This window comes from Felis catus, chromosome B3 (genome assembly GCF_018350175.1).
Source record: "Felis catus isolate Fca126 chromosome B3, F.catus_Fca126_mat1.0, whole genome shotgun sequence".
Lineage (NCBI taxonomy): Eukaryota > Metazoa > Chordata > Mammalia > Carnivora > Felidae > Felis > Felis catus.
This window is the reverse complement of record NC_058373.1, coordinates 72,800,260-72,827,056: the sequence shown is the minus strand read 5'-3', so window position 1 is coordinate 72,827,056 and position 26,797 is coordinate 72,800,260. Positions and strand designations below refer to the sequence as shown.

The 26,797-nt window shown below is 40.5% G+C and overlaps 1 non-coding gene and 2 gene segments (V, D, J or C); 1 reads left to right on the top strand and 2 right to left on the bottom strand.

Annotated features, from left to right (window-relative positions):
• LOC101082918 overlaps positions 1–26,797 on the bottom strand; it is a 425,870-nt gene that overhangs the window by 351,306 nt on the left and 47,767 nt on the right.
• Positions 1,662–9,888, bottom strand: LOC111560853. The segment is given in 3 exon segments: positions 1,662–1,851; positions 9,442–9,536; positions 9,764–9,888. Coding segments are annotated over 3 exon segments (312 nt in total).
• LOC111561032 lies at positions 20,767–20,873 on the top strand. Its single transcript, XR_002743402.2, has one exon. It is a non-coding gene; the product is annotated as a U6 spliceosomal RNA (small nuclear RNA).

Sequence of the window (26,797 nt, the reverse complement as noted above, 5' to 3'; positions counted from 1 at the left end):
TCCCAAAGATGTAAAATTTTATAGCCATGGGAACTCATGCAATGGAAAAACTATTTATGTGGGAAAGTATTTCAGAATATATTAGTTTCTCACTAGAGGTAAAAAAAAATCAGAAAAAAAGCACTCACAGCAATACCCAGTCCTATGAAAAACAGCTCAAAAAGTTACAAAAAAGGTTTTCCTATGATAATTTGGGTTTTTTAAAACTACATTCTTCATTGAATAACACAGTGTGACACTTGGAACATTTATGGAGCACCACTGCCAAAAACCGTGTTTTAAATTTAAAATGTAATTGGGGCTCCTGGGTGGCTCAGTTGGTTAAAGGACCAACTCTGGCTTAGGTCATATTCTCCTGGTTCAGGAGTTCAAGCCCTGAATTGGGCTCCTCACTTACAGGGTAGAATCTGCTTGGAATTTTCTCTCTCTCCCTTTCTCTCTCTGCCCCTCCCCCATTTGCACTCTCTCTCTCTCTCTCTCCCTCTCTCTCAAAATAAATAAATAAACTTTAATAAATAAATAAATAATTTTGAAATGCTATTGAAAAATGCATCAGACAAGTTAAAAATATTAAAAATTCACAAGCCAAATAAGTATAAACTAGTATTAAGGTACAAATTCTCTATGTAGAAGCATAATAATGGTACTACTGTTAATTCTACTTTAACTTTAACTAATAATGATAAATGAAATCAGGTAGTATGCAATTATACCCTAGAAAGAGTGAGAACAGTGTGCATATTATACAAGTGTGTGCACATTATAGCACCATTTTCATGCATTTCTTTCTCAAAATATATCTATGTATCTGTCAAATTAATAAGATTGACAGGCTGTAGCATTTGCCACTCTCTGGGGATGCGGAATGTCCACTGATTAATGAACCGTACACACAATGTGTGATTTTAGGCAAGTTAGCCTCTCTGAGGTTTAATTCCTCATATCAAATAGGGTTATCAAGAGTACCTAAAGCATAGATTTGCTCAAACTACTAAGTGCAATAATCCATATTCTGCACCTATCAGAATGTGGGGCACACATACATATGCAATAAGTGTTAGCTACTATTATTATTATTACTATTATTATTATTAAGTATTAGCTATTATTATTATCAATATAATATTGTCATTATTAGTCATTTTCTGTATATCATATAGTCTCTGTTTTCTCTGAGTTAGCCCAGAATCAACTTTTGTTGTATCATGTTTATTGAGGAAATAAGGAAAATACTATCAATGAATTAACTTCATTAAAAAAAATCCTATCTGTGAATTAAGGAATATTGTAGGTATTGTTGCCATTGAAATGAATAAAATTCAGTCTCTAATAAGTAAAGCTTGCTCTTAAAACAAACAAACAAACAAACAAACAGACAAACAAAGAATACACTTAGGGTTGAAAACCTAAGGGAAAAAAGAGGAAATGGTCAGCACTACCTGGGCAAGTTGGGGACAAGGACTTCGAGAAGAGGAGACACTTCAGAACACCTTGAACACTAGAGAAGTGGCTGAGTGGGGATGGGCATTCCATGTTGAGGGACCAGTTATTTTTATTACTATTTTGAGAATTACTAAGGTTTACAGACATCCTTTCTGTGTTTCCTCTGGTTTGATAGAATAGTATGTTTTTTCTCTGGAGAAGCTGATGATTCCCTCTCTATGCTCCTGGTACCCCAACCACTCACCCTCCCCCTTCCCCCGACCTCTGCACAGATGCTGAGGTCTGAGGTTTCTGTAAACTTCCCTCTGTTGCTCCTGTCACTGTGCCCTCCATGAGAGCACACAAATACATCGCAGCATCCTCCAGCTGGGCGGCTGAGATCCTGAGACTGAAGGATTTGTCTGCCTTCTGGAAGTTCACAGAGAAGCGATTATTTGTTGCATTCTCTTGCTTATTAGCTTCTTGGCGAATAATGAGAAGCATCTCCCTGCTGGGAGGCTGTTTGTACCAGAACAAATAATAATTACTGTCACTAGTGTCAAACGTGCAGTCCAGGGTCACAGTCTCTGCCTCATGCACAGACATTTCTGGTTGAGTCTGGGTGACCTTCTGGGCCATGCTGGATCCTGTGGGAAAGAGGAGAGGGTATCACACCAGACAGATAAGGCAGGCAGACTCACAAGCTGATCCCATTCCCTACCACCTTTCGTCTTCTTGATCAAACTTCAGGCAATATCCATAAACTTCTTTGCCCCAGTAGCCAGCACCAATGAGGAGGTAAGATGCCTGTGTACTGATCTTTCTTCCTATTTCCCAGTCCTGTTGGATAAAAGCGAATACGTGTGCCTTTCTTACCAAGATAGGTGGAAACCACAAATACCCACAGCAAACCAGAGCAAACCATGCTGGCGGCTCTCTCTTGCAGGGTGAAAATTCTCCTGCTCTGATCTGAAACCAGGGGATCAGCTGTGCTCAGTGACGTCACTGCTCCAGACCAGGAAATGTATGGCAGGTGGGTGGTTGGTTCTGTCTTGCTTAAAGAAGTGCATCAAAGCTTTTTGTCTTTTGCTTCAGAGAATGAAAGTTTGGTTGTAGTGGCAAATGAAAAGAGATGTCAGAACTGTAATTTATTCTGAGATAACAATCAAGAAGTGAAGGAGCTGGTAAATTGTTTTTGTAAAGATCTAGGAGGGGAGGATAGGGTGGGTGGGGAAAAGACAAGCAAAGCTAATGTAATGACCTCACTTTTCTCTGCCAGCTTTCTCTCTCTTTTTTCTTTTCTTTTCTTTTCTTTTCTTTTCTTTTCTTTTCTTTTCTTTTCTTTTCTTTTCTTTTCTTTTTTAAAGTTTTGAAGCCAATATCCTAATGGTCTCTGGGTTGCCATACACAAGTTTTGGTTATATTGTTCTTTGACCGATTCTGTATTTTAATTATTTCTCCAAACTTCAAAATAATGATAAAGATAACAGCAATGCTCAGATAGTCTAGAGAAAATTGGAACCAGGATTTTGATACCTAATGCACTGTTATTTGCTTGAAGAGTTTATTTTTTATTTTTTTGTAATTTGAGAGAGAGAGAGAGAGAGAGAGCATGTGGGGGAGGGGGAGAGAGAGTGAGAGAGAGAATACCAAGCAGGCTCCATACTCACCCTGATGTGGTGCTCCAACCCATGACCTTGGGATCATGACTTGAGCTGAAATAAAGAGTCTGAAGCTCAGCTGACTGAGTCACCCAGGCCCCGCTCTCCCTTTTTAAAGAATATCTGGCTTAGGTGAGGTCAATGAGCTCTAAAATAACAGTGGCAAATGTTCCCATAAGGACTTTTGTGCACATGTATTCATGGCTGCGTAAATGAAGAGTCAGAATAATTGGTATAAAACTTATCTGGGAACAGTCTGTGCTGCCCATTTGACAGTGTTTCATTGGCACGCCATTTTTCCTCATGCACACATTCTCCTATGAGGAGACAACGGAGCTAAAATGAAAACTCATACGTATGGAACCACTCATTTGCATTAATTTTCTCTTCCTACCGAGTTTTTGCCATCCAGTCTTAAAAAAGGCCATCTCTGTGGTCCAGCTTTATGTAAACTTTCCCTCTGCATAACAGAAAGGGGAACAAAAGATAAGTTAAAAGCTGTCTTGCTGTATAGGGCACGGTGGCCTTACGTCTTCCAACCTGTTTATAAGTTCCACTCGGGAAGTGTGGTAAATAGTAGGCATTTTGCCACCGACGCTGCTCTTAACATCAGAAAACTTAAAGCACAGCCTGGTGAATTGCTTTAGTTGGTACACTCCTTTCTCCTGTTTGTTTCGTGACGAAATTTCTACCATGCCTACCATTTTCTGGTTGGGGTCATATGACATTTGCAAAACTGTGATTATTTTTCAATTTCTCCCTTTTTCTCTTTAGTTTTTATAGGAAACTCTAGATTGATGGACTGTCTTTTGTCTCCATCTCAGTCCCACTGAAGCTATGAATTCACAAAGGAGGCTCTCAGGAGGGAGTGTTTTCTGCCTCTTTCCTGCGTTCACTGCACACGCGATGATGTTTGGGGATCCCTAGCCAGAGCGTCTTTTCCTGATCCTCTGGGCCCCACCAATCAGAATTTTAATATCTTCTATCCATCATCTGGTCAGCCCCTAGCTGCCACAGCTGATCAGGCCATTGAACTCTGAAGATGGAATAAGATAATTCATATGAAAGAATTTTCAAGTGGGCAAATATGGGGGTGGGCAGAAAGCTGAATTTACCTTTCTCCTTTTTCTTTTTTTAAAAGATAGATATTATATCTAGATGATCCTTGCTTTTGCTTTTGTTTTTTTTTTTTTCTTTTAAGTCAGAACAGTCATTAGGTTGGGTTGTTTAGGAAACCTATAGAAGGTGGTGAGCAAATCCAGATTATAGATTATTAAGCAGAAAGGAAGGATGAAGCGAATAGAGGAAGAGGTTAAAAAACAAAAAGCAGGGGCTCCTGGGTGGTTCAGTCGGTTGAGCCTCCGACTTTGGCTCAGGTCATGATCTCAGGGTCCATGAGTTCAAGCCCTGCTTGGGCTCTGTGCTGACAGCTCAGAGCCTGCAGCCTGCTTCCGATTCTGTGTCTCCCTCTCTGTCTGCCCCTCCCCCCACTCATGCGCGCACGCGCGCGCGCGCGCGCGCGCGCTCTCTCTCTCTGTTAAAAATAAATAAACATTAAAAAATATTTTAAAAAAACATAAAAAAAACCCCAAAACAAAAAGCAGTGCCCCATGCGGGCAGTCTGAGAGAGTTTACTGTGCTCCCTTGGGATAGCAATAGTATCTGGCAACTACCATCACAGGATTGCTCACAGGATTTGACTATAAAAAGTCAAAACTAGGAGAAAAATACGTGGACATCACATGTCTACTCTCACGTTCTCATGGAAGAAGTTTGACAGAGGCAGAAACTAAGGCGCTTCAACAACTCATGGCCCAAGTGCGAGAAGCTGCTCGAGACATCAGGACACTCCCTTTTGGCTGGGTGGATCTCACGGAAGAACACTGAGGGTCCCGGCCCCAGTCACGTCTGCCATCTCCTGTGTAGTATTCTCATGATCTCATTTCCGTATTTGAAAATACAGTGAACAAGAAAACTGGTGAAAAAAATCTTTTTAAAAAGTTTTATTTATATTCTTTATATTCACTGACAATTTTCTTTTGTCAGAGGAGATGATGGGGACTGTTTACTAGCTTCTGACTGGTGGTCCCCATGCAGGGTGTAAGTCCCAGTGCACTTGGGTGCTCTTTGGGGACCGTGAGCTTCCTCTAGCACAGAGTTAGGTGGCTGAGTCTCTCAAGTGCACAGTCTGGATGTGCAGGGAGGCGGGGAGCTGGGACTAACACAGGATCATCCCTTGTGCTCCAAAGCCCTGTTGACCCAGAACAAAAACAAAAGCATCAGATTTATTTTACATACTTTCCATACTATACCCGTGGATCTGAAATACGGTTCAAGCAATTACAGTAAATATTAAAATTCTTTCCTCCTTGGATCATCAATTTTAGGAAGGATTTTTTTCTCTTTTTTCATTTGGTGATTAATTTTCTTAAAAAGAAAATGTTAAAGAGCAGATTACAAAATTCATTTGTTCTTTGAGTCCCTTCTACAAAAGATAGACACTAGTTCTTGGAAACTTCTGGGTCCTCTGGGTTCCTGATGACATAAATTCTCCCAGCTGGGGCGCCTGGGTGGCTCAGTCGGTTGAGCATCCGACTTCGGCCCAGGTCATGATCTCGCAGTCCATGGGTTTGAGCCCCGCATCGGGCTCTGTGCTGACAGCTCGGAGTCTGGAGCCTATTTCAGATTCTGTGTCTCCCTCTCTCTCTGACCCTCCCCTGTTCATGCTCTGTCTCTCTCTGTCTCAAAAATAAATAAACATTAAAAAAATAAAATAAAAAAAATTCCCCCAGCTGAAGACACCAGATCATAAATGTGGCTCCTAGAAGCTCATTTATATTTGGCCTTCCTAAGTCCACAGAAGATTTGATTCTGGAATGTGGAAATCTGACCTAGACTCTTCAGATAAAGAAGGGTTTGTTCCAGAGTTTTCATATGTGTGAGGGACAGAGATGCTGGAATAAGAGACAGGTTTTTGCAAATAACTGTTGTCAGTGAATGCAAGCAGTGCTCTCTTCAGGTCAAAGAAATAATAACAGAGGCAATTCCTATGATTCAGTCCTCTACACAAGAAGAACTTGGTTTTGTCAAGAAATCTGTTCTGGAAGTAATGTGTTTATATAAATTTCAGAATTCTGTTTACACTCAATGAAGAGAACTTGATATTTAGAATGTACCTTATTCTTCCCTTTATCACTGCTTTTAAAAATCCTACCTTTTATCCTGTCTTACCTTTTCAAAGAAAACTTTCTGTGACAAGGTTAGAATGTACCGATTTTTCTGCTTAATATTCTTCATGAATATATGATGATTATTAAATATGTTTTAAGCATAATCTTTAGCTTTACCGAACACTTCCCATCTGCCTGACACTGTGCCAAGAACACTGAGGAATGTTGAAGTATACAAGGGAAAATTCTGTCCTCCTAGAGACTAGAGTAAGAAGCAAGATCGGTACCTTGAAACAATACCAAATGCTTACAAAGGTAAGGTCATGGGGCACTTGGGTGGCTCAGTTGGTTGAGCATCTGACTTGATTTGGGCTCGGGTCATGACCTCAGCATCGTGGGATCAAGCCTGCATTGGTTGGGCTCCATGCTGAGTTTGCAGCCTGCTTGAGATTGATTCTCTCTCTCTCTCTCTCTCTCTCTCTCTCTCTCTCTCTCTTTCAAAAAAAGAAGGTATAACACTGAGAGTCAAATTGTATGGTTCAGATTCAATGCCTAATTGCATGACATTAGAAGAAAAGGAATTCAAGGATTCTCTGTTAGAGATGAATCTTTGGATGAGATAGAGCCTTAAGGTGTGCTTATATAGGACTAATATGATTTAGCCAGCCTGAGATATACATAAAAGTATATTTGGTAAATTTGGGTGAGCAGAACAAGCAGAAAAGAAATTCAAGAGCTTGAAGTGTTTATGGGTCAGTGAGGAGAATAGACTGAAATAGAGCTATGTTTTGGGAGGAAGTAAGAATGAGGTTTAAAAAGTAGAGGGTGAGCAGACATAGGGAAGGGGATAATGATAAAGAGAGTTTAGATTTGGTACGTAAAGTTTCTGTGCAATGAAAAGACATGATCACACATCTGCAGAGCCTGGAGTTTCATATATGTGACCTGTTCGAATCAGATCAGACAGATCTGTTGAATCACATGGAAGATTTCCAATTAATCACTCAAGTACCCACCTGCTGTTATTAGCAACCAGCCCAGTAAAGTTCACCTCAGACTCTCTTCTGTTCTTTCTCTATGAAATTTTCAAAGAATGTGTTAATTTTTCTTGTCCCCAAATAGAGCCTGAAGCAAGGACTCAGGTGAAAGTAGTTTATTTAGGAAGCAATCTTAGGCAGCAGGAGTGAGAAAATAGGTAGCATAAGATTGGAACTTGATTCTGCCAGGATCTCCTGGTAAGCACACAGGAAGTCCCTCTGGGACCCTCTGCTGGAAGGCAGGGAGCTAGGGCATGCCTTCGTCCTCCCTCCCACTGGTTGGGACTTGCCAGCGGAGGTGGTAATTCTTCTTTCAGGCTGTGCTTACCCACAGTCTGAGTGAGCTCCTGAGGAGTCAGAGAAGGCTCTGGGATAAGAAGTAAAAAAATACACAGTGCATGTGTAATGTTGGATGTTATCAGCTTGAGATGGGTGTGAGTGTCCACAGAATTATCTACCATACCTATTGATAGAATTGGAGCTGGGCATTTGGACATGGCCAGAAAGCACATCAGATCTTGATTACAATGCTTTCTTTGCACTACTCAGGTGGGTGTTTGCCCTGTATTATTTTCACTACGTCACTGAGTCTTCAAGGTTGTGGTGGACTGAATTCCGTCTAAAACACTTAATACATGACCTTCAGGCCCCACTTCTTTAACTGGTCCCAAGGCTGTAATTAAAACTCTTTCTCCCCCCCTCCCTACTCTCTAGATTTCCTTGCCATTGGATAGCCATTGGATAGCATTTTACTGGACTTAGATTGCTTGCCTGATAGGGGGACCCAGGCCTTCATTGCTCAGGGGTCTCAGTTCTTGTTTACTTTGTCCTTTTCAAGCCACAACTGCCACTTGCTGTTTTTATTGGGCATGAAATACTCAATGTGAAACACAGATTCCAGACACATTCCTTTTTTGCCCCCATTGTGTAATAACAACCCGATGCTTTATGATAATCAGAGTCAATTACCCCTCCTTTCTTTGCCTGCTGGACATTTGGCACAAGGAGTTTGAAATGGCGTAGGCAGCGGTCATAGCTGCAGGTTCAGTGGAACCCCTACTGGATCCTCTGGTGGAAGCATTCTTCTGCAGGGTCCTAGGAACTCTAATCCAGCAGAGCCTGGGGCTGTAGGAAAGGGCAACACAAATTCTGGAAATGAGTTACAGGGAGTGATAGTAGAAGAGTCTAGTCTACTTCTAGCTCTTCATTTCTAAATTTGCATAATTTAGCTAGGAAGCCACAGCACCATGTATCAGCCATTGGTTTAATGAATACTATCGCTTCCGGGAACACGGCATTCCAACCACTAAGGGTGATGCCGTTGAGCTGGCTTCTTAACTGAGCTTTTAACAAGCCATTCCATCCTTTTTCTAGGTCATCTGACCTAGGTACCATGGGTCTAGGTCAACTTTTTGGTTCATGGTAGGACCAGTGGATCCTTTCCTTGGTCACGCCTTCAACAGTCACATCCACTGTGTTGTAAAATGGGTACCTTGTTCTGAGAGATTCAGTTTTGGACATGGATGGACAATTAAAAGAACAAGCACCAACCAGCAAAATGGAAAACATTATGAATTTTGGAAGCATGAGCTCCCAGGCAAATTATAAAGATTTGCTGGGCAGAGGACATGCTTAGGAAGTCTGATTTGTCACGTATACCATGCAAAGCGAGAAGGGTTACATGTGACACAATGTATGAAGATACTTCGTAAAACTGGGAAACACTACATATGTTATTATTTTTACTGTTATTTTAAGGATTGTAGCTTACAGATATCCATCTCTCTGTGTTTCTTATATTCGGATAGAAGGAGCTTTTATTCCAAGAGAAGTCAATGATTTTCTATGTTCCTCGTGCCCTAGTCACTCCTCCCACCCCGACCTCTGCACAGATGCTGAGGTCTGAGGTTTCTGTAAACCTCTCTCTGTTGCTCCTGTCACTGTGCCCTCCATGAGAGCACACAAATACATCGCAGCATCCCCCAGCTGGGCGGCTGAGATCCTGAGACTGAAGGATTTGTCTGCCTTCTGGAAGTTCACAGAGAAGCGATTATTTGTTGCGTTCTCTTGCTTATTAGCTTCTTGGCGAATAATGAGAACCATCTCCCCACTGGGAGGCTGTTTGTACCAGAACAAATAATAATTACTGACACGAGTGTCAAACGTGCAGTCCAGGGTCACGGTCTCTGCCTCGTACACAGACATTTCTGGTTGAGTCTGGGTGACCTTCTGGGCCATGCTGGATCCTGTGGGAAAGAGGAGAGGGTATCACACCAGACAGATAAGGCAGGCAGACTCACAAGCTGATCCCATCCCCAACCACTTTTCCTCTTGATCCAAACCCGAGGCAGCGCATATCAGCTTTCTGCCTCCCCATAGCTGGGCTCTGAGGCGATGCAGTTCCTGTGCTGTTAATCTCTGGTTCACAGCCCCATTAGATAACACTATGCATGAAGACCTCCACCTTCCTTACCAAGACAGGTGGACACCACGACTGCCCACAGCACACAGGCCAGCGGCATGCTGTCAGCTGTCCCCTGCAGGGTGAGAAGAGGCTCTGGCTCTCAGCTGGGTGTTCTGTGGTCCGCGGCACTTCTGTTTCAGAGCAGGAAATGATCTGACAGGTGGGTGGCTGATTATGTCTCACTGAGGAAAGTTTTCCTAACACTTTCTGGTCTCCCTTTCAGAAAATAGGACTTTGGTTGTATCATTTAAATGAAAATGTGAAAATGTGAAATGTTTTCTGCGTCCTTCTATTCTGGGATGAAAATAAAAGAGACAGGGAGCCGGCAAATTTATTTCTGATACACCCCAATCTCGGAGAGGAGAGTGGGACCTTGGGTGGTGGCTGGAAGTGGCAGGGTTTCCTTTGAGACAATGGCAGACTCTAATTTTTCTTTAAAAAATTTTTTTTGACATTTGTTTTATTATTGAGAGAAAGAGAGAGACAGAGCATGAGCATGGGAGGGGCAGAGAGAGGAGGAGACACAGAATCTGAAGGAGGCTCCAGGCTCCTAGCACAGAGCCCAACGCGGGGCTCGAACTCACAAACTGTGAGAGCATGACCTGGGCCACCCAGGCACCCCTCTAATTTTTCTTTTTTTTTCCTTCAAAAATAAAAATGACAGGGCGCTTAGGTGACTCAGTTGGTTAAGCGTCTGACTTTGGTTCAGGTCATGATCTTACGGTTTGTAGGACTGAACCCCACAATGGGCTCTGTGCTGACAGCACAGAGCCTGCTTCTGATCCTCTGTCCCCCTCTCTCTCTGCCACTTCCCTGCTTGTGTTCTTTCTCAAAAATAAATAAAACATTAAAAAAAACAAAAATAAAAATGACAAAACGAATATGAAACTATGAACAATTAGTTATGAATCATGAGAATATACCTGTTATATTAATGTATTCTACAATTTCCTAACATACAGAATGAGATAAAGATAGATTTTTTTTTTTGAGAGAGAGCGCACATGCACATGCATACACACATACAGTGGGGGTGGGGGCAGAAGAAGAGAGAGAGAGAATCCCAAGCAGGCTCCGCACTGTCTGTGGGATTTGATCTCATGAATGGTGAGGTCATGACCTGAGCCAAAATCAAGAGTTGGACACTTAACCTGCTGAACCACGCAGGCACTCCTAAAGACAGATGTTTGTAACTGGAAAGAGCACTGACTATATTCAGAAGCGGAACATGTGTCTAACTATGCTCGTATTTTCCATGGATTCTTTAAGAAAAAAAAAGTCCTTGTTTGTTCTGTATCAGGAAATGCTAAAACAACTAGCACTGAGTTGCCTCACCCAACTCATATGAAGAATTGTTTTCCTGACTCTCATTCCGTCTTGAGGAAACGTTGTTGAACAAAGAATGTTTTAAAAAAACATACTATGATTCATTAGAATGTTGCTTTTCCAGACAGAGTGACAGAGATACTTATGTAATTCCGGAGTTAGAGTCCCCAAGCTGGGAGTAAGAATGGGGTCTTGTCGCAGACAAGTTAGTGTCTGAGGAGCATGGGTTCTCTGTGACACAGAAGTAGGTGGTTGAGTCTCTCCACTCAGAGAGATGTGCAGGGAGTCATGACAGTTGGGACCAGCCCTGAATGAGGCTATGAAAATCCCATGTTCCACCAAACCCAGTTTGATAGCAATGGAGGAAGGAGCATCATCATTTCTTCTAGATCATCTCCATCTTTGCCCTATGATTTGAATTCCTGTATCTTGGTTTTGGATCTCTGAAAGTCAGTTCTAATACAAGGAATTGTGTGTAAGCAGTTTAGTTCCAGGTCATTCCAGGAAACATTGGTAAGAAGTAAATCAGGAGGGGGAAGGAGGCCAATACAGGATGTTGTCAACAAGCCAATTAATACCATTGGCAGTTGGAGCTTAATCTAACTGGTAAATCTGGGAGACAGCATAGCATACCCTTTGGAGTTATTCCAAGTGAGGCATGAAGGAGCTGGAGAATTCATCCGTAAACTCATTGTTCATCACTGAGTGAGGGCTGCTTTGGGGGCGTTAATTCTCCAGCACATCTGGCTAGCCCTGCACGCTGGCCACATGTGTTCCCATGGCCTGAAAATAGTCCTCAGAGTTGCTGGGTTTTTCAGCATGTAGAGGTGACTGTCAAGGGGATATGAACAGAACACCAATAGCCACTGTACAGCCCGTCCCTTGCACTGCTGGTATCCACTCATGCTCTGTGCCAAATCCGCCCAGATCATTAGGTCTTAAGAAAGATTAACAAAAGGATTAGTGAGACAAATTGTAATCGCAATAGTTGATTTCATGGCTGTAATTCATATATACGATCTCTCTCCATCTACCTTCTATACCACTCATTCTTGATCCTCTCCACCTTTGGCTAATACATCTATTGGTCTAAGTTTCTATCTCAGTGAGATAACCAAGATCTTTACCCCTGATTATCAGGGTCTAAGCCCCTGATTATTCTTCCCTTGTCAGGCCATAGTTGTTACAATTGCCTATTTATAGTAATCACTGCCACAAAAGCACTCAAAGTCACCCCAGTAAATCCCCTGAAATTTAGCCGTATTTTCCCAGTGCCCATTAGGTAGCAACCACCCTATATCCCCATGATAATCACAGTTGATTGCCCCTGCCAGTGTTGTAACCCCCTTCTTGGCCTTCTGGTCTTCTGGCACGAAGACCTCCAAATGACCAAGCAATTTATGTAACATCAGGTTAGGTGAAAAACCTCTGTGTTTCCCTAGTAGCAGTGCCCTCCTTTCCCCTTCAAGGGGAACTGGGGCCCCTGGTTCAGAACAGTGTGAGGACAGGATACATCAACATCCAAGTGAGTCACTGAAGGTGAGAGTCGATGGGGAGATAGTCCTGCTTCCACCCCTTGGCTCCATGTATTTTATCTAATAGGAACATAGCATCATAAAGAATAGCTCTCCAACCTCTCAGAGCACTATCCCTAAACTGGTCCTTTCACTGAAACTTAAAGTGATCATTCCAATGTGGTTTGTGGATAATACTCCAGAAGCGTCAGCATACCCAATGGTCACATGTCCATTGTTACACCTCCTTACTATCAAGCGGATCTGTTGATGCAAAGGTATGTGAAATCCTTTACTCATCATGATAATCAACCAGCCACTCTGAGTCCTCAGTCCATGTTTCTGTGTGTGGCAGTGTGGAGGGAAGGCAAATCATGCCCAGAGTATGCATTAACCCCAACAACCCAATAAGAAAAGATTTCTGCTATCTGCAGGGTGGAAGTGGTCTAATGTAGTCAACTTGGCAACCAGCGGCTGGCTGGTGACCTTGAGGGGTGATTGCATATTAAAGGCTCAGTGTTGTATCTGCTGCTGACAGGTTGGATGTTTGGCAGCAAAGTAGCTAAATCCAATGTAGTGAGAGAAAACCCATGCTTCTGGGCTCATGGAGAACCCCTACTCTGCCACCTTGGCTAATGTGTTCACAAGCCTATGTAAGCACTGAAATGGACTAGAGGGGCACCTGGGTGGCTTAGTTAGCTGAGCGTCTGACTCTTGATTTTAGCTCAGGTCATGATCTCACGGTTCATGGGATTGAGCCCAGAGTCGGGCTCTGTGCTGACAGTGCAGAGCCTGCTTGGGATTCTCTCCCTCTCCCTCTCTTTCTGCCCCTCCCCCACTCACACTTGTATTCTCTCTCACTTTCTCAAAATAAATAAATATCTAAAAAAAAGAAAAAAGAAATGGACTAGAGACAGGCTGGTGATGTCCTCTGAATGGGTCATCTTTTCCACATGGACATTGAGCTCCTTGTAGTGAATGCTTTGTGGTGGGTATTGATGTGAGACACAATGACCAGAACACTGTGCCTGCACTCACTGCTTCTTGAGTTCATCGGTGCCCCAAATGTGACTCGTCCTCCTCCCACTCACCTGCTCAGGGTTCTGATCCTAGAAAGAGCAGTTGTTTGGGACTTTGAAAGACCTCTGGCTAGTAACTTCTGGTTATACCCCTTGACTCTTCCCTAACCAGCCAGCCTCCACTTTTCAGGAGGAACCAGACTTTCTATCGTACTGTGTTATCTTTACACTTCGTCCTTTATAAACTTTATACCATTTTCCCTCAGCTTTTTGTTCTTGATCTTCTAAGCCAGCCTTTTCAGAATGTCAAAATATATTTTCTTTCACTACTGAATTTGATGGTCATGGCTTTTAAGATTTTGTATTTTCAATGTATTTGTAAAAGTCTACAAAAGAGCTCAAGGGCAAGAATTTTATTCTGTTCTCTCTTTGTTCTTTAGTGCTCTCCCCTTTCTGGTGTTAAGCCTCAGGATCTTGGACTAGGTTTAATGGAGTAAGGACTTCACACTGAGAAACAAAATACATTAGATGGTATTTGAAAACATTATCCCTCTGCCCAAGATCTTCAAATGAAATATTTGACATCAGGTTATTAAAAGCCCCTCGTGTTTGCTCAAAGTTAAGTTCAGCGCCCTGGAGCCCTTGTAGAAGTTGGCGCAGGGCTGAGCAGGGTTTGGGTGCAAGGCACAGGTGTCTGAGAAGCACTGTGCTATCCACTGCACACAGGAAGGTGGCTGAGTCGTAGAGGAGCGAATCTTTCAAGTGCAGAGAAAAGTGCTGGTCCCCTTTGTTAGACGTGGCTGTAAATCTTCCTCTGATCTTCTCTTTCTCATTTGATCGAATATGTATCAGAGTGTGGATGCCTTCCGTGGGATCCTGCCTAAACCATTGGAAGAAATCCAGAGTACTGTCTCTGTAAGTGCAGTTTATTGTGAAGCTCTCGCCTTCCTGGACTGTCAGGGAAGGAGGGCTCTGTTCCACTGGATGCTGTCCATTTGACCCTGTTCAGAGAGAGTGACAAGACTTTCATACATAAGAAACTGTTTTGTTTTGTTTTGTTTTAAAGAATTTTCCCTGAGGGACCCCGAGGATCCCTCTGGATTTCATTTCCAGAGCTGCACCCTATCCCTTCCCCTCCCCCTCACGCACAGGTTAGCTTCACACACAGGAGCATCAGCAAGGCTTGTAGGGCAGTCTCCATTCCTGCTTCTTCCTGGAGTCTCTGACCATTCAGTTTGGAGGCCTGGAACTGACAATGTTCATTGAGCCTGGTTCACTGTTCTGGATTCTTCTGCCTCTTTTGGTTTGGAAGCTTAGGTGATCTTCATACTGTTTTCACAACCAATCAAAAGCTGATCTGTCACGTCAAACTCATCATTGAATATACTCTTTCCTGCCTCTCCCATCACTCAGTCTAGTTCCCAGCCAATCACTTTTGCCAGTGGAATCACTGCCCCCAGGTGGTCTGAACTTTTTTTATTATATTTTTTTTCCTTTTTTTCCCCTTTAATACAATGTAACTCATTATGCTAGATCAAAGGATGATAGAACATACAGAGAGGGGGGAAGCAAACAAAATAGAAAAAAAACAAAACAAAACATAGTGTTAAAATGTTTTCCAGTAATGATGACTGTCTGAATCTTCTTAGTGCCTGGAATGCTCTTCCTTCCACTGCTCACCTTTAATGAAAATCTACAAAGTTCATTGCCTATATGACCCCATACTACATTCTAAGGGATATAAATCAAAGGTTGAGAAAAGACCTGATCCTTCTCCTCAGTTGATTAGGGTCTGTCATGGCTTTGTTGTATCTTTCAATCTGAACAGGTTTAAATTAGCCGAGAAAGTCAGAGCTCTTCCAGATTCTCCCTGAAAATATAAAGGAGGGAAATATAATATATATATTTTTAATTTAAAAATGTTTTTATTTTTTATATTTTATTTTTATTAGAAAGAGAATATGCAAGGGGGAAGGGGCGAGGGAAAGGAGAGAGAAAGAGAATCCTAAGCAGGTTCCACACCCAGCACAGAGCCTGACATGGGGCTTGATCTGATGAAAACCATGAGATCATGACGTGGGCAGAAATCAAGAGTCAGATGCTCAACTGACTGAGCCATCCAGGCGTCCCCAATATCTTTTCTTTTAATACATTCTCAGATGTGAGAAAGCATCCTGGTGTCTGGCTAACTCTGAAAATGGTAGTGCTTTTGCAAAAAGCTGAGTGTTTCTTATATTTCAGTCTGGGCACCTGTGCAAGGTCCAGTAATTTCTCCTATTTAGTTTTTACATATTAGTTATCTGAAACCCTGTTTTATGGTCGCCTATATTTACAGAAGGATTAGGAACTGGAAGAGGAGAGATTAAGGAAGAAAGTTCTCTTCTATCCTTTGCATCCAGTCCTCACTCTGATGATTCTAGATACCGACCTAGAATTGACTTAACCACATTTCCTCAGGTACCTTCCATGGCCGAAGCCCTGGCCCTGGCACACCAATCCCCATCCTTCCCTCCTTCACTTCTTGCTGTGGGGCTGAGCTAAGTGGCTGAGAGTTGGTGATGAGTAAAGGGCTGTGATCTTCTTTGATGTTCATTGTGGATGTCAGTCTTCCACTCTGCATGTATGAAATTATGTACAACAGGGAGACTGCTTCTTCTAGCATTTTTCCTGAAGCTCCATGTCATAGTAACTCAGCTAGGAGTTACCTCCCTCTTGGATCTGCAGAGTCAGAGGAGAACTATGCTTTACCTTCCCCTGTCCTCTGATTTCTGCTTGAGAAGAAAACAACAGACCCATGGGGTGGTCAGCAGAGAATCTGGCTGCTTGTAAATTGCTATACTTTCTTGGGAACATGATGGTTCTTTTCCTAATCAGAGCACTGTCAAAGGGCGTCAAATCTGGAACCACAAAAATACTAGCAAAACTTCTTCGTGTCTTTTTAAAGATTTTCTCTCCACTGATGACGAATGTTCTCAAAGGTGGGAATTTTAGTCTGGGAAGAATAAAAGGAATTGTTTCAGTTGTTTGGGAGAAGTAGCAATTATACGAGCATTTCCCTTGGAATTTTTTTTCTTTCCTGTCTCAGGTATGATCATTTCAACCTGCCAGATAGGTGTCTGGTTAAAGGTGATTTAACAATTTTCCTGAGCAATGATGGACAGGGGTTGTAGTAGGTCAACAATAAATGTTGAGTGCCTGCTATCAAAAGGTCTTTCAACTTAACCCTGTGGGGATGTTTAATAAAATGTACAAAATAGAATATGCTAATTATGCAGTTGGGGGAGACTGGAAAAACACGTGTAAAGTTAACTAACTCTAGAGGGCACTGGATGATAGGTATTAGCACTTATAACAATATAAGCAAAGTATAGGAGTGAAATATTTGCAGTTAAGAATGAATAGCTTCGGGATGCCTAGACGGCTCAGTTGGTTAAGTGGTTAAGCATCTCACTCTTGATTTCGTCTCAGGTCATGTTCTCATGATTTGTGAGTTCGAGACCCACATTGGGCTATGAGCTGACACTGCAGAGCCTGCTTGGGGTTCTCTCTCTCACTAGTGCTCTCTCTCTCTCTCAAAATAAATAAATAAATAAACTTAAAAATTACTTTTAAAAGAATGAGTAGCTTAATAACTGGCATAAGAGCTAGCAAGAAAAATCATGTTCATCTCCATTGATATGGAAAAGGCATGTGACAAAATACAAAACCCATTCATGTTAAAAACACTAAAAAAAAAAAAAAAAGGAATTACTAACAAATTCCTTAACACAAAAAAATGCATATGCGTATGTCACAACCCCAAACCAACACCTACTTATGGGGAAATGCTAGAGACTTCCTTATGAAAGGTAAGGGAAAGACAAAGTCTGCTATCCTCACCACTATTTAACAGCATGTTGGAGCTACTAGATAATGCAGTCAGCTCAGAGAAAAAGAATTTGAAGCATAAGAATTGGAAAGAAGTAAAACATCATCTGCACGTTTGCAGAAGAAATGATTATATACCAGAATATCTAAAAGAGAAAAAGACAGGTTATAATATAAACAACAGTTTAAGTACAGTATTCATAGCATTCACATGCAACCCCCCCCAAAAAAACAGATAAAAAAACACGTAGAAGAAATGAGCACATTATTGCATAAAAGTAAAAAGAAAGAGAAAGGAAGGAAAGTTCTTTTTTAAAAAGTTTATTTTGAGAGAGAAAGAGCAGGGGAGGGGCAGAGAAAGAGGGAGAGAGAGAATCCCAAGCAGACTCAGCACTGTCAGCTCAGAGCCTGATGCAGGGCTTGATCCATAAACAGTGAGATCATGACCTGAGCTCAAATCAAGAGCCTGACAGTTAAATGACTGAGTTACCCAGGTGCCCCGAAAGGAAAGAAAATTCTTAAGTGCAAACAGACTAGGCAGACAGGTCAGTTAAATGGAATGGCAAGTTAATAAATCGGCCCAACTGTGTATGGGTATTTAGCACATGACTGACAGCATCTCATATCAGTGTGCGTGGGTGGTGGGGGGAATGACTCCTCAGTATGTTGTAATAACTTGTATCTCTTCTAACTGCTTCTATTAGATTGTGATAGTGTCCCATTTTAGACCAGTGGTCTTCAAACTGGGGTTTATGTGCTCTTGGAGTTGTATGAAGAGTTTCCATGGGTTCTGCAGGCATAGATAATTCTAGAGGAATCCAACTATATATGATTTTCTTAAAACTTATCTGCTCTAGAACATGCCTGAGATCCAGATGTCATGCTGCTGCTTCTTTCCCATTTCCCTTTCCACTCTACCCTTCCCTTAAAAAAAAAAAAGAAAAGAAAAAAAGTAGTATACATCTCAACCATCCTGAATCTTAGTATGGTGTATTACTTCAGAGTGCCAAATCTCCAAGGTACCATACAAGGAGATAATTCAATGGCTTCTTCAGAGGGAGAATTCTTAACAGCTAAGCAAGAACTATAACAAGACAGGGCTATACTTCAATTAGACAACAACCTCTAGACAAGATTCCTTGTTTCTATCTATCTATCTATCTATCTATCTATCTATCTATCTATCTATCATCTATCTATCTATCTATCTATCATCTTAGAATTAGTGTTTAGAAATGAATTGGTTGTTGCAGGGGAAAGGGAAACATTTTCTTTCTTCCCTTCTAGGTTTTTTGGCTGGTCTAATAATTAAAGTGACATAAGACAAATTAACAGACGAAAAACATTTATTTATTTGTAAGGAGTTCAAAGATATATGAGTCTCAAAGAAGGAACCAAAGCAGGCAGCTTTTCTTTTAGACAAAGAAACAATACATTTGTCAGGAATTGACAAGACAAAGGGGCTTGGGTTTGAAGTAGTAAATTAGTAAAGAAGTAGCAAGTTTGTTTATACAGCCTTCTCAGCTTTAAATTCCCTACCTCTAGTAATAAGGATTGCTTTTACCCTCCAGGAGCAGGAATGGTGGGCTTCACATGGGAAATTTATTTCCTGCTTTCAGGAGGCCAGAGGAGGGTCAGAGTGACCTTCTTGCCCTGGCTGTGTCTTAAGTGACTTTAATTCAAAATAACCAATATGCCACAGTGGCATAATTTGGGGTGGCCTGACATGAACCCCATTACTGTCACTGAAACCCAGCATGTAACATCATTATTTGAATTGAAAAACGAAGTCAGACTTCTTCTGACAGGAAATAAATCTTATGTGGCCAGTTTGTTTGACAGTGTGGGGTATGAAGAAAGAGAGAAATAAAGACTCCAAGGTGTTTGGATTTAATATAACTACCTTTCTTTTCTTTTTTCTTTTCTTTTCTTTTCCTTTTCTTTTCTTTTACTCTTTTCTTTTCTTTTCTTTTCTTTTCTTTTCTTTTCTTTTCTGTCTTCTCTTCTCTCCTTCTCTTCTCTTCTCTTCTCTCTACTTTTCTTTTTGAGATAGAAAAGAGCAAGGGAATAGCCTATGGAAGGGAATCAGACATTATGTTTTGGATATGTTAAATATAAGATGCCAATTAGACATCCAGTGTAGATATTATACCAATTACAGTATATATGAGCCTGGCTTTCAACAGAGAAGGCTGGGTTGGAGATGTAAATTTGTGAGTCATCAATGGGTAAGTCGGTGGTAATTAAAATCATATTTCTAGATGAGATTGTAGGGGAGGCAGAGCTTTACCTTTTCCTCCAGCTAGGCCTGAAAATTAACTTGAAAGAAAATGGATGAGCAGGGGGAAAACATGTAGATTTTATTTAATAATTTTTACATGTACAGGGAAGCCTTCATAGAAAAATGGGAACCCCAAGAAGTAGCCAGGCCTAAGTATTTATATGCTAAGTTGAACAAAGAGAGACAACTGTGGACAAGTAATAAAACATATGGGTAGATCAAAGGGGAAGAGGGGAGTGACTTTAACAAGGTCTGTTTGCACAGATTCCCTTCAGCACAACCTCCATCTCTGGTGTTATGAATGCTTCTTTTCTGGGTGAGGGAGGGTATCGTTTGTCACCTCCTTCTCTCAGGAAGAAAAAGAGGTGGTGGGAGAGGGGTGGCATGCCAAAAGCGCTTTTTGCACCTGCTATTTTCCAAGTGCCTTCTGCTCAAAATAATCAATATGCCAAAGTGGCACATTTTGGGGTGGCATGTCCTGACCTCCTTTAAGATTATTTAAAGAGAATGAATGTAGATAGAGAATATGTTTGAGGACTGAACCCTGCGACAACACAACATGTAGAGGTCAGCGGGAGGGGGCAGGTCTAGGGAAGGAGACAGGGCAGGAGTGGTTTGTGAGGCGGAAGGCAAACCAGGAGGACATGGACAAAGATGGGATTCAGGGAGACAGTAGCTGTAGTGTCACATTCTTCAAGATTCAATAAGATAAGGAATGGTAATGGATCATTGGGTTTGTTGATGGGAGACTCATTTGGGACCTTAGCGAAAGTAATTTCAATGGAAAGGTAGGGATGAAAATCTGACTAGAGTGGGTTCAAGTATAAAGGGGGTAGGGTGTAGAGATCATTAATTTAGAAAACATTTTAAAGGAGTTTTGTTTTTAAGAAAGACAAGAAACAGAAAATGTGTAAACTGGTTTTACCCATTGAGCCACAAATTCTAGTTCTAGGGTGCTGTCCTAATGAAATGATGAACATTTTAAATTAAAATTTAGATTTAAGGGTGCTCGCTTTGGCAGCACATATACTAAAACTGGAACAATACAGAGAAGATTAGCATGGCCCCCGCACAAGGAGGATGCGCAAATTTGTGAAGCATTCCATATTTTTAAAACATAAGAGACTCATAAATATGGAGAACAAACAGAGGGTTATAGGAGGGGGTGTGGGAGGGGAATGGGCTAAATGGGTAAGAGGCATTAAGGAATCTACTCCTGAAATCATTGTTGCACTATATGCTAGCTAATTTGAATGTAAATTAAAAAAAAAGAAATATCTGTAAAAAAAAATTAGATTTAAGGGGCACCTGGCTGGCTCAGTCCATGGAGTATGCTACTATGGATCTCAGGGTTGTGAGTTCAAGCCCCACGTTAGGTGTAGAGATTGCTTAAAAAAATATTTAAAAAACATTTAGATTTAAGATGGTTACCATAATGCTATTTAAAATTATTTAGGGGCACCTGGGTGGCTCAGTGGGTTGAGCATCCAACTCAATTTCAGCTCAAGTCATGATCTCACAGTTCGTGAGATCGAGCCTCAAGTCGGGCTCTGTGCCGACAGCAAGGAGCCTGCTTGAAATTCTCTCTCCCCACCTCTCTGCTCCTCCCCAGCTTGTGCTCATGCTCCTTCCCTCTCTCAAAATAAAAAAAAAAAATAAAATTATTTAAAATAAGAAATAAAGAATCAAAATATATCAAAACATGACAATTGTAAAGTTGAGTATGGTATACTTACGATGTAGAACAGTAGATCATCAATCAGTTTAAACTATGAACGCAAGGCTTTAAAAGACAGAAACGGAACTGTTAATAAAAGAACATAAAATTTTTCCTACAATACGATGTAATGAAGTACAAAAAAGTGAAAGAGAAACAAGTGAAAATAATGAGTGCTTATCTGTGAATGTTTTTAGTATTTTTTTCTATTTTTTCCACTCAGAAATTTGTAAACATATCTCAGACTAACATGACTGATGTTCACTATAATGAAGGTAAACTGATGATTATCCGCCTCTATATAATTCCAACTATTTTGACTAGACAATGCTTCTAGGCACCACAAATTCAGCCCATAAAATAATGCAAAATCAATCAAGAGTCTCTCCCCATCTCTGGGTATTAATTATGGATCTATTGGTTGTAAACGACAAAATCTTGACTCATGCTGGCTTGTTCCCCAAAGACAGTGTTTTGACTTTTGCAGCTCCAGGCAGAGCTGGATCTACAGGTTCAGATTATGCTCTCTGAAATCTGTCCTTCTTCCTGTCTCAGCACTGTCTTTCTGAGTCTTAGACTAAGATGTGAATGATACTCCCAAATGTTGTGCAGTGAATAACTTGCACAACTCACAAAAATTTGGAGGCTTTACTGGACAGAAAAAAACCATGAAAGCCACAGGTGTCCACTTAAAGAAATCTGTCTGCAAAGCAGTTATACTAATTGACTTCTTGCATCTTTGTGTTTACTCTCTTGTCCACAGTGGTTTCAACTTTTGAGATGCTGGAAGCCTATTTAATAACAAATCTTAAGTGTGCCCTTTTGGAAAAATCTTCTCTGTCCATGGCCCATTCCTATTTCTCCTCTCTTTCCTCTGAATTGTTCTTGGTCTCTTCCACCACTCAAGATCCTAAGTGAGTCTATCATAGCATTGCCTAACATTCTGCACCAAGAAAATCTTCCCCTGACAGGAACAGTGGTGAGTGACATAATTCTAGCTCTAATGACTGTTTTTTCAGATTGGATTGTAGATATTTGATGGAAATAAAAGGTGCAGACTTTGAAAATTTCTACATCTCTCACTTCATCTATCACCAAATAATGTTATAGAAAGCCTTTTATTTGATAACATAGATTTCTCTTTCTCACTGTTATCAGTCTCTAATTTTAAAGAATGTCTTTCTTTTCTGAATGATGTGGAAATAAGATGAAATCACCAAAAGGCAGAGCAACCATTTTAGTTTTACTATAGAGTTGGTGTCTATTTTTTTTTTAAATGTTTATTTTTTTGAGAGACAGAGTGTGAGCAGGGAAGGGGCAGACAGAGAGGGTGACACAGAATCTGAAGCAGGCTCTAGGCTCTGAACTGTCAGCACAGAGCCTGACACAAGGCACGATCTCGTGAACCACGAGATCATGACCTGAGCTGCAATTGGTCACTTAACCAACTGAACCACTCAGACGCCTCTATGTCTACTTTTTAAAGTGTTTACTTGAGTCTCAAAACCTGCATCAATTAATAGAAAAAAAGAACTACAAGTCCCCTAAAAATTTAACATATTGCTGCCTGAAGAACCATTCTGTTTTATGTACACCCAACCATATTTTTCTAAGAGTTAATGTGAAACAGAATGTAGCTATGTTTTATTTGTTTGGTCTGTAGTATTTGATTTAAAATTTTGTTCTTTATGTGGTTAATGAATTGAAAAAAGCAATTAGTCTTCCCCTTCCTGCAAACAAAACTCAGGCTGGAAAGTGATCATAAAATTGAAACACACTTGAAAAAGCATTTAGATTTTTCCTTTTCTCCAGTATGGGCTATTCATTGGTGGTTGAATTGCTCAGAGAAAAGAAAATTTATATGTTCGTTGGATCAATTATTACGGTAATCCAGTATTTCCATACATTTAGAAATGTGCTTATAAAAGTAAATCTTTGATGTTATTTAACAATTTAAATTAGATGAACATCTCATTCTGAAAAACAATTTCAAGTTATTTAACAATTTAAATTTAGATGAACATCTCATTCTGAAAAACAATTTCAAGTTATTTTTTAATTTTGTTTATGGTAAAGACATATAATCTCGTGATTTCTCTTTGTCTGGGAGGAACCCGTTTCTGGGCTGTGTGTAGTCTCTTGGATTAATAATTGGCTCAAACTGACATTTCGTATTATCTCACAGTACTACCCAATAAAAATTATCCCCTTTAGTAATACTAAAAACTTCTAATTTTCATTCAGTTTCCATGAATCTGGAAGTGATTTTTTTTTATTGGTGGCAAAGTTTAGAAGCATTTTAGTTAGGTTCTTTTATGGCATTTTCTCCATTCAAATCTTAAATTCTTAATTTTGCACAAAATCATATAATTTTGTAATTCTTTATCATCACTGGAAAATGGACATTCCACTTTTCTTTGAATATTTTCTGTAATGAGGAATATTTTACACTTCAAAGCAGTCTGTTTTGTTTTGAAAAACCTCTAGCTGAAAATTGTCTCCATATAAATTCTAACCGTTGGCTATAAAGGTGGTTATTAGCTATAAATATGACACGTGGGTCATTCATTCATTCAACCATCATTTAGTGAATGCTTATTGGTAAGAAAAAATTTGATGTCTTCAGAAAGCTTAAATCAGACTATTGGCTAAAAATCTAAGAGTATTTGTATACATGTGGATTATGGGAGATGATGTAAGTAAGGTAATGTTATTTCAAAACCTTGGGAGCTTCCTAAGTGAAATCTGAAATTGACCCTGTTACACAGGGAGTGAGGAAAGACAGAATCCTCCAGATTAGTAGGTAGCAAGTTTAGTAAGCAAGGAGACTTACATATGAGGTTTGTCTTGGGTGGCCTCAGGACGAGTAGATGTCTGCCCCTGCCTGTCTGAATCTTAAGATCATATAGAGGCCAACTGGGTTCAGTCACATATTCAGCCCAGATGGTCTCAACAACACAATGCTCTGTCTCTCTTTTTTAATGTTTATTTTATTTTTGAGGGGGGGAGGGACAGAGACAGAGGGAGACACAGAATCTGAAGCAGGCCCCAGGCTTTGAGCTATCAGCAGAGAGCCTGATGGTAGGCTTGAACTCACGAATGGTGAGATCATGACGTGAGCCTAAGTCAGACACTTAACCAACTGAGCCACCCAGGTTCAGCCACCCAACACAATGCTCTCTTAAGGCTGCATCCTTGAAGTGACTGCTAGTGTGGGAATAGTGGGTAGAATGTACATTTCAAAGATAGGGAAGGGGGTGAGAAGCCTCCAATTGCTGGGGTCCAGCTTGAGGTCCAACCAGTGGTCATATTGCTTGATGACTTCCTCCAACAGGTGGAAATCAGAAGCTATAAAGAAACAGTGTATTTGTGGGGCGCCTGGGTGGCGCAGTCGGTTAAGCGTCCGACTTCAGCCAGGTCACGATCTTGCGGTCCGTGAGTTCAAGCCCCGCATCAGGCTCTGGGCTGATGGCTCAGAGCCTGGAGCCTGTTTCCGATTCTGTGTCTCCCTCTCTCTCGGCCCCTCCCCCATTCATGCTCTGTCTCTCTCTGTCTCAAAAATAAATAAACGTTAAAAAAAAAAAAGAAACAGTGTATTTGACTATATGAAATTTGAAGTATATTCAAAAAACAAAATATATCATGCCATATACTATTAAAAAAGTCAAAAAACAAGTGGACTGAGGAAGTGTTGGAAAATTTGTACAGCCCTAGCATATATTTTATTGATGAGAAGTAAATAACCTAAAAGAAGAATGGATACAGATACAAAACACAATTTACACAAGAGAAAACCCAATCTGCCATAAACTTTTGATTTTACTGGAAATCAGAGAAATGCAAATTGGAGCAACAATGAGTTAATTTTTGGCCTATCATATTTGTAAATTTGGAAGACTCCATATTGTCTAAAACTAGTGAGAATAAAGGGAAAATCCACACCAACTGTGTGACATGCCATACCTTTATTTGAAAGTAATCCAAAAGTCTGTTAAAAATAAATATGAAGATATCCTTTGATCCTGTAATCTAATTTTTAAAAATCTATATGTAATATAGATCTATATAATATAGATATAGTTATTTATCACAGCAGTTGTCCTATATGGACAAGATAATATGTATCCATAAAGAAATGCTTGTGCCAGATGCATGGGTTTGGGCCCAAGCTCAGGGCCTTGGAAGATTATAAAAATATGCACTTTTATTTATTTTTTGAGTATATCTCCTGAGGACTCTCAGTGATATTGCAAAGAGATATGGGATCTTCTGGGTCCAGCTGTGTCAGGCAAGGACAAAAAGAAGAAGGTGGTGAGAAGATCCTTAAGAACCTTGTTGAATAAGAAACATACTTATTGAGAGAGAAGCTTAAAGAAAACAAGTGGATTTAGTGGGAATCAGAGTGAGAATACTTGAGGAACAGGGTGATGGTCTGTTTCTTTAACTTAGTATTACCCTATAGACATTTCCTATTTCACTTTATAATCTTTATATTTTAGAGGTGGTTTTTTCTAAACATACTCTAACATGGCTAAATATTAAAATTGTTTTAAAATTTTGGAGGCAGCACCTCAAATTTCATGTTTCTTGTGCTCGTTGCTCTCTTGGCAGATTTTCTCCTTAGGGATGCATGGGTCAAAACTCATGGTCGTTTACCTTTCACGCGTGTGAGTTATAGCCAAGAATGAGAATGACCTTGACCGGGTAAAAGCCTGTGTCCCAGTGTATATCATTGCATTCAGCCATGTGTGGGAAGTCTCATAAGGCCCCTCCCTACTACGCATGAAAGAAATGTCAAACATTATGAAATATTTTAAACAGATTGAAAATCCGATAAAATAATTTAATAGACTTCGTTTACATGCTATATGGATCTAATAACTGCTGAAATTTTGTGATCCTTTATATCAAGCCATAGGTAGGCACTTCTATCCATCTGACTGTCTTAAATGCACTGGAGACTAAGCCTCTAACAGGTGTCTTGTATGGGAGAACTTGAGGGCATGTGCACACTGTAAACAGCTAAGGGTAGGATGGTTTTTGCAGTGAATAATTAGAGTTGATGTTGTGAATTTTTTTTTATTTTTCAATTTTTGCCTTTTATAGATCTTGACGACTAAAGGGGGGATGATAAGATAAAAAATCCAGTTCATACACCACTTTTGGGGAACATACCTCATGTGTGAACGACGGCCACCTGTAGAGCGATTACTTACTCGTCTTCCTTTGACTCTTTTCTTCCTGGGTCTTCAAATGAAACAAAACAAAACAAATATATCTTCTTCCTATTGTTTTTACTTTACAGTATTTCCCTTAGAA